The 13,419-nt window shown below is 46.1% G+C and overlaps 1 protein-coding gene across 1 annotated transcript in view; it reads right to left on the bottom strand.

Moving 5' to 3' along the window:
- LOC124722221 overlaps positions 1–13,419 on the bottom strand; it is a 169,990-nt gene that overhangs the window by 142,429 nt on the left and 14,142 nt on the right. Inside the window, exon 2 of the mRNA XM_047247415.1 lies at positions 11,067–11,328. Coding sequence (XP_047103371.1) covers positions 11,067–11,328 — 262 coding nt within the window. The remainder of the gene's footprint in view (positions 1–11,066; positions 11,329–13,419) is intronic.

Here is a 13,419-nt window from a genome sequence, read left to right as displayed (position 1 = left end):
TATCGTCTTTTTCGAAACCCATGCTGATTCCTACAGAGTAGATTTCTAGTCTCCAGAAAAGTCATTATACTCGAACATAATACGTGTTCCAAAATTCTACAACTGATCTTCGTTAGAGATATAGGTCTATAGTTCTGCACATCTGTTCGACGTCCCTTCTTGAAAACGGGGGTGACCTGTGCCCTTTTCCAATCCTTTGGAACACTACGCTCTTCTAGAGACCTACGGTACACCGCTGCAAGAAAGGGGGCAAGTTCTTTCGCGTACTCTGTGTAAAATCGAACTGGTATCCCATCAGGTCCAGCGGCCTTTCCTCCTTTGAGCGATTTTAATTGTTTCTCTATCCCTCCGTCGTCTATTTCAATATCTACCATTTTGTCATCTGTGCGACAATCTAGTGAAGGAACTACAGTGCAGTCTTCCTCTGTGAAACAGCTTTGGAAAAAGAGATTTAGCATTCCGGCCTTTAGTCTGTCATCCTCTGTTTCAGTACCATTTTGGTCAGAGTGTCTGGACATTTTGTTTTGATCCAAGTCAGTACATAGAACTTTACTTTCGAATTCATTGAACGCCTCTCGCATAGCCCTCCTCACGCTACATTTCGCTTCGCGTAATTTTTGTTTGTCTGCAAGGCTTTGGCTATGTTTATGTTTGCTGTAAGTTCCCTTTGCTTCCGCAGCAGTTTTCTAACTCGGTTGTTGTACCACGGTGGCTCTTTTCCATCTCTTACGATCTTACATGGCACATACTCATCTAACGCATATTGTACGATGGTTTTGAACTGATCCTCAACACTATCTGTACTTGAGACAAAACTTTTGTGTCGAGCCGTCAGGTACTCTGTAATCTGCTTTTTGTCACTTTTGGTAAACAGAAAGATCTTCCTACCTTTTTTAATATTTCTATTTACGGCTGAAATCATCGATGCAGTAACCGCTTTATGATCACTGAGTCCCTGTTCTGCGTTAACTGTTTCAAATAGTTCGGGTCTGTTTGTCACCAGAAGGTCTAATATGTTATCGCCATGAGTCGGTTCTCTGTTTACCTGCTCAAGGTAGTTTTCAGATAAAGCACTTTAAAAAATTTCACTGGATTCTTTGTCTCTGCCACCCGTTATGAATGCTTGAGTCTCCCAGTCTATATCCGGCAAATTAAAATCTCCACCCAGAACTATAACATGGTGGGGAAATCTACTCGAAATATTTTCCAAATTATCCTTCAGGTGCTCAGCCACAACAGGTGCTGAGCCAGGGGGCCTATAGAGACATCCAATTACCACGTCTGAGCCTGCTTTAACCGTGACCTTCACCCAAATTATTTCACATTTCGGATCTCCGTCAATTTCCTTCGATACTATTGCACTTCTTATCGCTATAAACACGCCTCCCCCTTCACTGCCAGCCTGTCTCTGCGGTATACATTCCAATCAGAGTTTAGGATTTCATTACTGTTTACGTCTGGTTTCAGCCAATGCCCTAGTACTATATGGGCATTGTGTCCGTTTATTAATGAGAGCAGTTCTGGGACCTTTCTACAGACGCTCCTGCAGTTTATAGCACATTAATATTGTTATTCCCTGTTGCATTTTGCCTGCTCCTACCTTGCCGCGTCGCAGGAGGCGTCTTGTCGGTCCTAGGGAGGGAATTCTCTAACCTAAAAAATCCCACATGTGCACTCCACACGTACTCCGCTACACTTGTAGCCGCTTCCTGCGTGTAGTGCACGCCTGACCTATTCAGGGGGACCCTATATTTCTCCACCCGATAGCGGAGGTCGAGAAATTTGCACTCCAGATCTCCGCAGAATCGTCTGAGCCTCTGGTTTAAGCCTTCTACTCGGCTCCAAACCAGAGGACCGCGATCGGTTCTGGGAACGATACTACAAATAGTTAGCTCAGATTCCACCCCGCGAGTGAGGCTTTCAGCCTTCACCAATTCCGCCAACCGCCTGTACGAACTGAGGATGACCTCTGAACCCACATGGCAGGAGTCATTGGTGCCGATATGAGCAACAATTTGCAGTCGGGTGCACCCAGTGCTCTCCATCGCCGCCGGCAGGGCCTCCTCCACATCTCGGATGAGACCCCCCGGCAAGCAGACAGTTTGAACACTGGCCTTCTTCCCCGACCTTTCCGCTATTTCCCTAAGGGGCTACATCACCCGCCTAACGTTGGAGCTCCCAATAACTAACAAACCCCTCCCCCCCGTGTGCCTTCTCGGACCTTGCCGAAGGAGCGGCCACATTTCCACTCACAGGCAGAACGGGCTATGCCACACGGCCAGCCTCCACATTGACCCTCCGCCTCGTGCGACGCTGAACCCGCCACTCCCCTTGGGGAGAGGGTGGCCCAACCGCGTCCGGTACCCGCGAAGATGTCTCGAGAGCAGGGACAGTGGGTGAAGCATGTAACACGTGGGGTGTACCATGCGATGCACCAGACTCCCCACTGCCGCTACACTCCGAGGCAGCAGCCTGAAGACAGCTAACCACGGCCATCAACACGTTCAGCTGTTCGCGAACAGTGGGCATCTCCTACTGCGTCTGTACACAGCAGTCACACATCCTATCCATCCTAAGAAATCAATTTACTGTAGAGAGTTAATTAACTTTTAACTAGACTGCTAATTAACTAAAGGCGGCTGATAGTTGACTAAACTGTGGTGGCTAGACACTTCTTGTAGAAAACAATGAAAATGGCACTAGCTGTCTCTGGACTGTATTGAAAGCACACTAGCACTACTGGCACTATGGTTGACTAAAGGAACTCTCTCCAACTATTCAAAACAAACACGAGATCTATGGAACACTATTACTAGCACTCGACAATTAAAGCTTCCTAAAAGCAAAAACACATGGAAGAAAAATACAGTTAATACTTAAATTAATGTAGCTCGCTGCACAGCAGACGTGAAGTAGTTACGACGACACTATAATAATAAAATAAAATAATTGAATTATCCTTTGGCGCTTGACAGAATATGACAATAGTATTCGAATATTTTATTGATTTACTGTAAATGATATTTATTTAATCGCATTCACTTGACCCTGGCATAAGAAGTTGAAACCAAAATGAGATTTCCACTCTACAGCCGAGTGTGCGCTGATATGAAACTTCCTGGCAGATTTAAAACTGTGTGCCGGACCGAGACTCGAACTCGGAACCTTTGCCTTTCGCAGGCAAGTGCTCTACCAACTGAGCAACCCAAGCACGACTAAGGACCGGTCCTCACATAGACCTGTGTGAGTCAAATGGCAAAGTGTTCCTCTAAGGCTCCCCATTCGGTAACAGCCTCAGTGCTACCTGAGTAACTGTATCTGTGCAGAGACTTCGACACCCATTCAACAGAGTGAAACTCGATTACTGCTCTATCGCCTGTTTACTGGCATGTAGAATCTAAGGGGTGTCCCAGGGGTTGCCGGCCCTCAGGTGCCAGAGCAGGCGGGTAGTGTCACTGAACTGAATGTGAGTCGAAGTCAGTGTAGAGGTAGGTTTTTGAAATGCTCAGCATAGTTGCGCAGGTGGCAGCGAGGGTGTTGGCGAACTCAGGCGTCTTATAGGGACCCTTTGCCGTTTTATTCATGTATGCGTCAGTGTTGCATCCGACTGCTCAAAATGGTTCAAATGGCTCTGAGCACTATGGGACTTAACATCTGTGGTCATCAGTCCCCTACAACTTAGAACTACTTAAACCTAACTAACATAAGGGCATCACACACATCCATGCCCAAGGCAGGATTCAAACCTGCGACCGTAGCGGTCACGCGGTTCCAGATTGAAGCGCCTAGAACCGCACGGCCACACCGGCCGGCCATCCGACTCTGATCATGCCATGTGAGACTGCAAAGCAGTAGATTGGAAAAGCATAAACACCCTTTTCTATTTCAAATCAAGTTCACATTTCCTAGAATGGTTTTGAAAGGTCTTCAGTGGTTCCATCCTGCACAACTGGGCAAAAACTGAGGGCACGCTACACTCCTAACAGGTCACATCCCACTGAATGGGGCTGCAGCCCCATGAAGTCCTTAGAGAAGGGTTGAACGGTCTTGGGGGGGGGGGGGGGGGGAGGGAGGTCACCAGTATCGTGCACTGTCAGGAATGTCGTCCTATCGCCCATCGCACTGCAAACTGTCGTTTTTGACAGCAAAATGTGTCGTAACCAGCGCCCCAAAAGAAGGGGTGGTTTCATCGACCCCGTTTGTACCACCTCCTGAGGCGTTTTCGTGAGGATTCTGAGCGGCGGTGTGTTTGAAACGTTTTCCTCAGCCAGCCGTAAGAAATCGGCGTGATTTCAATCCTGAGCATCGCGGTTGTTACCTCCACCGCAGAGGCGTCAAAAGAAAGGGTGAAATGTGGGTATCAGGGGATGGGGGGTGTAACGAATTTCCCATAGTGTGATACGTTCACGGTAGCGCTGGGTAGAGCTATAGTGAAATTTGGTGCCAGTGTGACATCATTAACCCACGTCATACGTCACATGAGCCTCTGAGCTCTGACCTTTATTTCGCATGTGTCGGCACCTTGCTGTTTGATGTGTCATCTACCACGAGAGTATCGTTTCATGGCGCCACGCTTTTTCACCATGACAAATAAATGTTTTAGGCATCTTTGAGCCAAATTTTAAACTTCTGCGACGCAGTGGGAGACAACTATAGGGTTTCAAAAAAAGTGATCCTTTAATTGTGTTGCGAAGTATAGGACTTGAGATTTTCAGATATTTAGAGAAAAGTTGTGGTGGTCACATCTATAGACGAATGTCGGTAATAGCAGCAAAAATAAACTTGTGTGACTGATTGTAAAATGACGTAACTTTTGCGCAAAGAACTTAACTCATTGATAATGGTACAATAGTTCTGAGTGGAATTGAAAACGAAAAAACTGTGTTTACGTCCGGTTGGCAACCAAAACGTGATTTCTAACCAATGCTTACCATTAGTCGAAATAAGTATAGTCGAAATGTTTACAAAGCGTAAATAATCTGCAAAGCATGAAATAAATCCACCAGACAATGCTAGTGTTGTGTACATAGTTCCGCATAGGCAGCGCGTACACAACTTTCCCACTAGAGTGCGCCCCACTAAGCACAACAGCGCAGGCGCAGCGCTCGTCTGTGTCCGCACTACGAGATGGCGCTGCCTTAGAGACGGACCAAATTCTGCTTCCGCTGATCTGTGTATTAATATGTAACGCAGTCAATGAGATTGGTGCTAACGTAGAACCTTTTCTCCTCACCGATCACACTCGCGCAGTGATACATGAACGCACGAGGTATTATAACTAGTGTACGGACCTCCGATTAGTCAGTCTGCATTAGTCTCCACCAGTGTGTACGAGTCTACATTTGTCTGTACCAGTCTATAGTCAAGTTTCAGTCTGCGCCTAATAAGATTACCATATTCCTGTACATAGCCATGAAGATAAATGTAAAGACACTTTGTCAAGTATCAGAGATATGTGAGAATAAGATTAATGTACCAAGACCAAAGGAACTTCAGATTGTCAATTGTAAATAGTATCCAGAATCAAGTTAAGTAATTTTATGCTTGTTATTATTTTAATAAATGTATGTGAAAATTAATCAAGTTCTGTATAAAGTTGGTCACCGTCAATCTGCTACTCTAAGCGTGCAAGTGGCATTTCTATCGTCTGACCTAACGGCAGAAGATAAACACGCCACGATAAGACCACGAGACATATTGCTGACACTCGCCTACTTCGTTACAGCGACAAGTCAATCTGATGGTGTGTGTACCGAAGGTCTTACAGTACGCACACCACAGCTAGTCAGCTCCTTAAAAGAGCATATGGTTTCCTGTGGAGTGCTGTAGGAGTTGCAGAACTGGAACCAGGCAGTCACGTGACCTTCCACCGCTGACGTCAATCGTAACAGTAAGGTGATTATCGCGGTATGCGTGTGCCAGCCGCTCGTCTGAAATCAGAACAGTGAGTTAGGTACTCATGGGATCTTAAGGAAGGGCAGAAATCAGCTGTCCTGTCTAGAACTGCTCATGAGAATGCCGTAAATGAAGTTATCTGGCTTGTTGATGTATCAGCACAGAATATAGTCATACAAATGTCTACAAGGAATGATGTACCGTCCACAAAGATGAGAGACAGCGTCACAGAAAGATCGTAGCTTACTGGGACCGGAGATGAATATCACTTCACGGCTTGACAGTTGGTTTCAAACCCGACAGGAATTGTTGCAGTCACTGAATGCACGTCCATCTCAACTACGAGGGCCATTCAGAAAGTAACCTCCGGTTGATTTAAAAAAATACACCAAGTTAAATAAAAATATTTTAATATATACATCTTACAACTACATCTTTGCACTATTTTTCTACATAGTCTCCATAGCGATTGAGGCACTTATCGTATCTCTTCACAAGCTTTGAAATTCCTTCTGCATAAAAATCACCCGCTTGTGCCTGGAGCCAGCCTGTGACCGCATCTTTGAGCTCTTCGTCGTCATCAAACCGCTGTGACCCGAGCCATTTCTTCAAATGCGTGAAGAGGTGATAATCACTTGGCGCCAGGTCTGGGCTGTAAGGTGGATGGTTGATAACGTCCCACTTGAAGGACTCAAGAAGGGCCGTTGTTCTGCGAGCAGAGTGAGGACGGGCGTTATCGTGCAAAAAAACGATACCGGAAGTCAGCATACCACGGCGTTTGTTCTGTATAGCCCGTCGTAACTTTTTTATTGTTTCACAGTACACGTCTTGATTAATGGTCGTACCACGTTCCATGAATTCAAACAACAACACCCCTTTGGCATCCCAAAACACCGTTGCCATCAGTTTTCTGGCAGAAAAATCTTGCGAGGCTTTTCTTGGTTTGGTAGGCGAATTTGAATGTGCCCACATCTTTGATTGTTCTTTTGTCTCAGGGTTCACGTACTTAATCCAGGTTTCGTCACCGGTCACGATTCTGTTTAACAATGGTTCTCCTTCGTCCTCATAACGTGACAGAAAGTCTAATGCAGAGGCCATTCTTTGAGTTTTGTGGTGGTCGGTAAGAATTTTGGGCACCCATCGTGCACAGAACTTACGGTAACCCAATCTTGCTGTCACTATCTCGTACAAGAGAGTCTTAGAAATCTGTGGAAAACCAGTAGACAACTCCGACATTGAGAAACGTCGATTTTCACGAACTTTTGCATCAGCTGTCTGAACGAGTTCGTCAGTCACCAATGATGGTCTACCACTCCTCTCTTCATCATGAACGTTTTCTCGTCCACTTTTAAATAAACGTACCCATTCACGGACAACTCCTTCACTCATAACTCTTGGTCCGTACACGGCACAAAGCTCACGATGAATAGCTGCTGCAGAATATCCTTTGGCTGTAAAAAACCTTATGACAGCACGCACTTCACATTTGGCGGGGTTTTCTATTGCAGCACACATTTCAAACTGCCACAAAAACTAAACTAGCGCAGGTACGACGTTCACTCGACCACGGCTTGATGCCGACTGACCTGTTGAGTGCGTGAACGCACAGATGGCGTCGCTACTCCCCCCACAACCCGCACTGTGACCAATCGGAGGTTACTTTCTGAACCGCCCTCGTAGTTTCTGAGCGACCATCGCGAATGGAACTGCACAGACTTTCAGTGGCACATAAGCATCTTCAGTGGACCAATCAACACAGAAACTGGATGGTAGCTGAGTAGGAGGTTGTGGCGAGATCCGACGAGTCGCGATTTTGCCTCTTTTCAAATGGTCAAGGTGTCAGGTTCACAGATGGCGCAATGAGCAGAAAGTAGTTGAGGCTCTGGTTCTGTAACGTTATGGAGGTGTTTTTCTTACCATGGCTTTGGTCGACTCATTCAGGTCACAGTGAACGTGAAACAGGGTGTTTGTTTCAACATTCTGGGTCAGAAAGTGTTGCCCTATTTTCCACATCTCCGTGAAGAGTATGTTGTGGACACTCCCATCTTTCTGCATAACAACAGCCACATTCACAGGGCTCTACCAGTACGTCTAAATTTGACAAACACTCAGGTGGCGTATCGCACCTTGATTAGCCCTCTACATCACCCATTATCTAACCGTAGAGAACGTCTGCGATTGTCTTTACCAGCGCCTGAAATGTTGCATTCAACAGCCCCACCAACTGTTGTAACAATGAAAAATTGTACTGAAATGCAGGAGGATCTGCAGCGAATTGATGCGTGGTGCAGGGAATGGCAATTGAATCTCAATGTAGACAAGTGTAATGTGCTGCGAATACATAGAAAGATAGATCCCTTATCATTTAGCTACAATATAGCAGGTCAGCAACTGGAAGCAGTTAATTCCATAAATTATCTGGGAGTACGCATTAGGAGTGATTTAAAATGGAATGATCATATAAAGATGATCGTCGGTAAAGTAGATGCCAGACTGAGATTCATTGGAAGAATTCTAAGGAAATGCAATCTGAAAACAAAGGAAGTAGGTTAAAAATGGTTCAAATGGCTCTGAGCACCACGGGACTTAACATCTGAGGTCATCAGTCCCCTAGAACTTAGAACTACTTAAACCTAACTAACCTAAGGACATCACACACATCCATGCCCGAGGCAGGATTCGAACCTGCGACCGTAACGGTCTCGCGGTTCCAAACTGTAGCGCCTAGAACCGCTCGGCCACGTCGGCCGGCGAAGTAGGTTACAGTACACTTGTTCGCCCACTGCTGGAATACTGCTCAGCAGTGTGGAATCCGTACCAGATAGGGTTGATAGAAGAGATAGAGAAGGTCCAACGGAGAACAGCGCGCTTCGTTACAGGATCATTTAGTCATCGCGAAAGCGTTACGGAGATGATAGATAAACTCCAGTTGAAGACTCTGCAGGAGAGACGCTCAGTAGCTCGGTACGGGATTTTGTTGAAGTTTCGAGAACATACCTACACCGAAGAGTCAAGCAGTATATTACTCCCTCCTACGTATATCTCGCGAAGAGACCATGAGGATAAAATCAGAGAGATTAGAGCCCACACAGAGGCATACCGACAATCCTTCTTTCCACGAACAATACGAGACTGGAGTAGAAGGGAGAACCGATAGAGGTACTCATGGTATCCTCCGCCACACACCGTCAGGTGGCTTGCGGAGTATGGATGTAGATGTAGATGTAGAACTGGTAACTACACGGGATCCATTCATCAATGAGTGGCTCCAGGCTAGAGGCGGAATTTCAAGGTATTAGCATGGTGTCTCCTAGGGACTGACCAATTGGTTGTGCGGTGTGGTTAGCAATGGTTATTGTCTCGGAATATAGGAAAAGTAGACGACAGTATAGGCAAACGCCATTCCCGCAGACTTAACAACGGTTCCCCTCATACCACCAAAGTTAAGCACTTCGGGCTTGGCTAGCACTTGGATGGATGATCATTCCGGTCTGCTGAGCGCTTTTGGCAAGCTGGGTGCACTCAGCCCTTGTGAGGCCAATTGAGGAGCTACTTGATTGAGATGTAATGGCTCCGATCACGAAAACTGACAAAGGCCGGGAGAGCGATGTGCTGATCACGTGCCCCTCCATATCCACAAGCAATGACGCCTATTCGCAGAGGATGAAGCGGTGGTCGGTCGGTAACGTTGGGCCTTCCGAAGCCTGTTCGGATGGAGTTTAGTTTAGAAATTCCTTCACCAGGGAAGACGAATGGAATATTCCAGAATTTGAAACACGAAAAGCTGCTAGCATACGTTTCTTAGAAGTACATACCTTAGGGGTTGCGAAGCAACTCAAATCGCTTGATATGGGTAAGTCTTCAGGTCCTTATTGTATACCGATTAGGTTCCTTTCAGATTACGCTGATAAAATAGATCCCTACTTAGCAATCATATACAACCGCTCGCTCACCGATAGATCTGTACCTACAGATTGGAAAATTGCGCAGGTCGCACCAGTGTTTAAGAAGAGTAGTAGGAGTAATACATGTAACTACAGACCTATTTCATTGACGTCGGTTTGCAGTAGGGTTTTGGGGTATATATGTGTATTCAAATATTATGAATCACCCCGTAGGGAACGATCTATTGATACGTAATCGGCATAGTTTCAGAAAACATCGTTCTTGTGCAACGCAGCTCTTTATTCGCGCGAAGTAATGGCCACTATCGACAGGGGATCTCAAGTTGAAACCGTATTTCTAGTTTTCTGGAAAGCTTATGACACCGTTCCTCACAAGCGACTTCTAATCAAGCAGCGGGCCTATGGGGTATCGTCTCAGTTGTGCGACTGGATTCGTGATTTCCTGTCAGGAAGGTCGCAGTTCGTAGTAATAGACGGCAGTTGACGCTAAATAACGAAAAGTGTGAGGTGATCCACATGAGTTCCAAAAGAAATCCGTTGGAATTCGATTACTCGATAAATAGTACAATTATCAAGGCTGTCAATTCAACTAAGTACCTGGGTGTTAAAATTACGAACAAATTAAGTTGGAAAGACAACATATATAATATTGTGAGGAAGGCGAGCCAAAGGCTGCGTTTCATTGGCAGGACACTTAGAAGATGCAACAAGTCCACTAGACAGCTCGTTCGTCCTCTGTTAGAATATTGCTGCGCGGTGTGGGATCCTTACCAGGTGGGATTGACGGAGGACATCGAAAGGGTGCAAAAAAGGGCAGCTCGTTTTGTATGATCACATAATAGGGGAGAGAGTGTGGCAGATATGATACGCGAGTTGGGATGGAAGTCATTAAAGCAAAGACGTTTTTCGTCGCGGTGAGATCTATTTACGAAATTTCAGACACCAACTTTCTCTTCCGAATGCGACAATATTTTGTTGAGCCCAACCTACATAGGCAGGAATGATCATCAAAATAAAATAAGAGAAATCAGAGCTCGAACAGAAAGGTTTAGGTGTTCGTTTTTCCCGCGCGCTGTTCGGGAGTGGAATGGTAGAGAGATAGTATGATTGTGGTTCGATGAACCCTCTGCCAAGCACTTATATGTTAATTGCAGAGTAGCCATGTAGATGTCATGTAGATGTAGATGACAGCATACAGAAGAAATTTAAGAAGAAAAGAGGATTTGGCATACGATTATTGGTTGTGGCCCCGAGTGGCGTACGTACCACTGTACAGGGCAGGTATGAACGCAGTCGGCAGCGATGCGGCACACGAGCTGGTTACTGAGTTCCCACGCCTCGTTCTGCGAAAGATCACGAATCGCCGCCATGACGACGTCGCACTGCTCCTCGTCTGCGAGCCATGGGTCTCCATCTGCAGACAGCGGTGGTTGGTAGCTCCAGGTGCCCGGTCTCAGGTGTGAAACGGCTCGCGCCACGGTGGACGGCGGCCTGAGGTTCTCACACGTTGCGTACAGCCTATAATCACCTGTGAAACGTTGTTCAGTCACCTTGTGGTTTGTACACTGACTACTCAGACAGATCTTTCTTAATTACTTCTATATACATTATACCAGGCATTGAAACTGTAACATACGTGTAAGCGGCAATCTACAAACGTAAACATGGTATGAAGCGTGCTACATAACAACACTGGACATAGAAGTCGTATCACGCCGTTTTGGCAGACGGGTCCCCGTTCTGATTACTGCATCACGATGGATGTATTCGAGTGTGGTGTCTCCGATGAGAGCGAAGCTCGTCACGTTGCATTTGTCGTTCACGTATATGCCCAGCACCTGGCGTCATTGTATGGGGTGCTTTTTGGTACCTACACAATACATAGCGGGTAATTTGGACAGCAGCGCTACTTTTATGATTTGCCCTGTTTTCCAGATCTCCGCAACCTTATCTTTCAACAAAATAATCCAAGACTGCATGTTGCCAATGCTGTTCCTACCTACCTCGATACAGAAAATTTCGATTGTTGCCCTGAACCTTCTATTGATCTTTCACCTCGGGTGCTCATGCGCAGAGGGGCAAGGGACTGCGGTTCGTGGCGCCCCCTCCCCCCCCCCCCCACGTGCTCTGAAGAAAAAGAAATAACGTGTTATTCCTTTTTTATAGAATGTGAGTACCATGGCCTAGTATTTGTCACAGGATAAAGTTTTTAACAGGATCGAAACGTACGTTTTATGGATAACTAAAAGTCGCCATCCGTCTTCCAAAATATTAAAAATACTCCATATCGACTGGTCTAGTCTCCCCTTCCCCCACCCACTGAAAACATTTGGTCTGGGGTTGCCAGGAAACTGGCATCCGCTGAAATCTGGTACAAAGATGAAGCAGCACGGAATGACGTACCCATATCTGTCATCCGAGGGCATTTAGTCATGCCCAGCTGGACTGTAGGCATTATTGATGGCACCCTTGACAGCAGCATGTACTAAATTATGCATCCTGTATATCCTCCAACTAGCTACAACTGTAATCATGTATTCTGTCTATCAAACTGTATACGCACCTTATTTTATTTGTTGTCCTTTCTGCTGTCACAATTACAATGGCCAGAATTGTACTTGTAAAAGCTGGCGCTGATAAGTCATTTGCTATTCTGTAATATATTGATTATTCCTTGCTACTGTAGTGTTATCTTGATGCTGTGAGAAAGGAGAACATGCGCTCCAAGACGCGGAAGCAGAGACGATGCTGAGGGCAGACGAAACTAGGAGAGATATTGTTACATGAAGTAAACCGTAAGGGGAGAGCCTTGCGAAAATGCAGACGCCCCCAGACACGGTCCCAGGGCGCTAGTTACTCTTCAAGGAATTAACATGTAACTTCATATGTCGTCTAGACGCTGTGGTAGGTTGCCACCGCAGAACTTTGTAACCAACAGGCACGTATTAGCATATAAAACCAGCTTGATACCAGCCCTGAGAATAGCAACGTCAGTGGGCTCACAAAGGTTAGAAAGAGTGCGACAACGCCAAAAAACTGTTGACCTAGCAGTCCCTACTCCGGGGAGCCCGAGGGGCGGGGCTAAATGACGTATACCAATAATGTTGCAAGCCTTATTTGGCAGAGCAGTTACGCTTAGCTTTCAGCTGAACAATGTTGATACCAAATACTGACTTACTTAGTGCAACTGCATTAACATCCCCGTCTTAGCAGTAAAGGGGACGTAACTAAACCGTGGTTGGCAGGCGCCTGCAAGAGACCTGCGGGATTGGCTGGGTGGCTTTAAGTGGAAAAAATAGCGCACACACTCGACTCTTTAAAACCCCTAGTTTCCGCATTTTGCCGGAGTTCACAGTCAGACGATCTGGGCGCCGAATGCGCGTCCGTCGACTCCAGCCTCGGTCCAGCTCCGCGTAAGTCTGCTCTTTCACTTGGAGTGCCTCAGTGAACAGTGTCGCATTCAGTATGTTTTGTTTTGCAACTAAGTTATTACCTTAAGATGCTGCTAGTGTTTGCTACTGTGGTTAGCATCCACTCCTGGGACTTCTGCACTGGCTTGTGTTGTAACAGTGTTACTCATGTTTTTTCTAACCCTAGAACTAGCCTCCAGTGTTTTAGT

The sequence above is a fragment of the Schistocerca piceifrons genome, chromosome X, assembly GCF_021461385.2.
Source record: "Schistocerca piceifrons isolate TAMUIC-IGC-003096 chromosome X, iqSchPice1.1, whole genome shotgun sequence".
In the NCBI taxonomy this organism is placed as follows: Eukaryota; Metazoa; Arthropoda; class Insecta; order Orthoptera; family Acrididae; genus Schistocerca; species Schistocerca piceifrons.
This window is presented reverse-complemented; position numbering and strand designations above follow the sequence as displayed.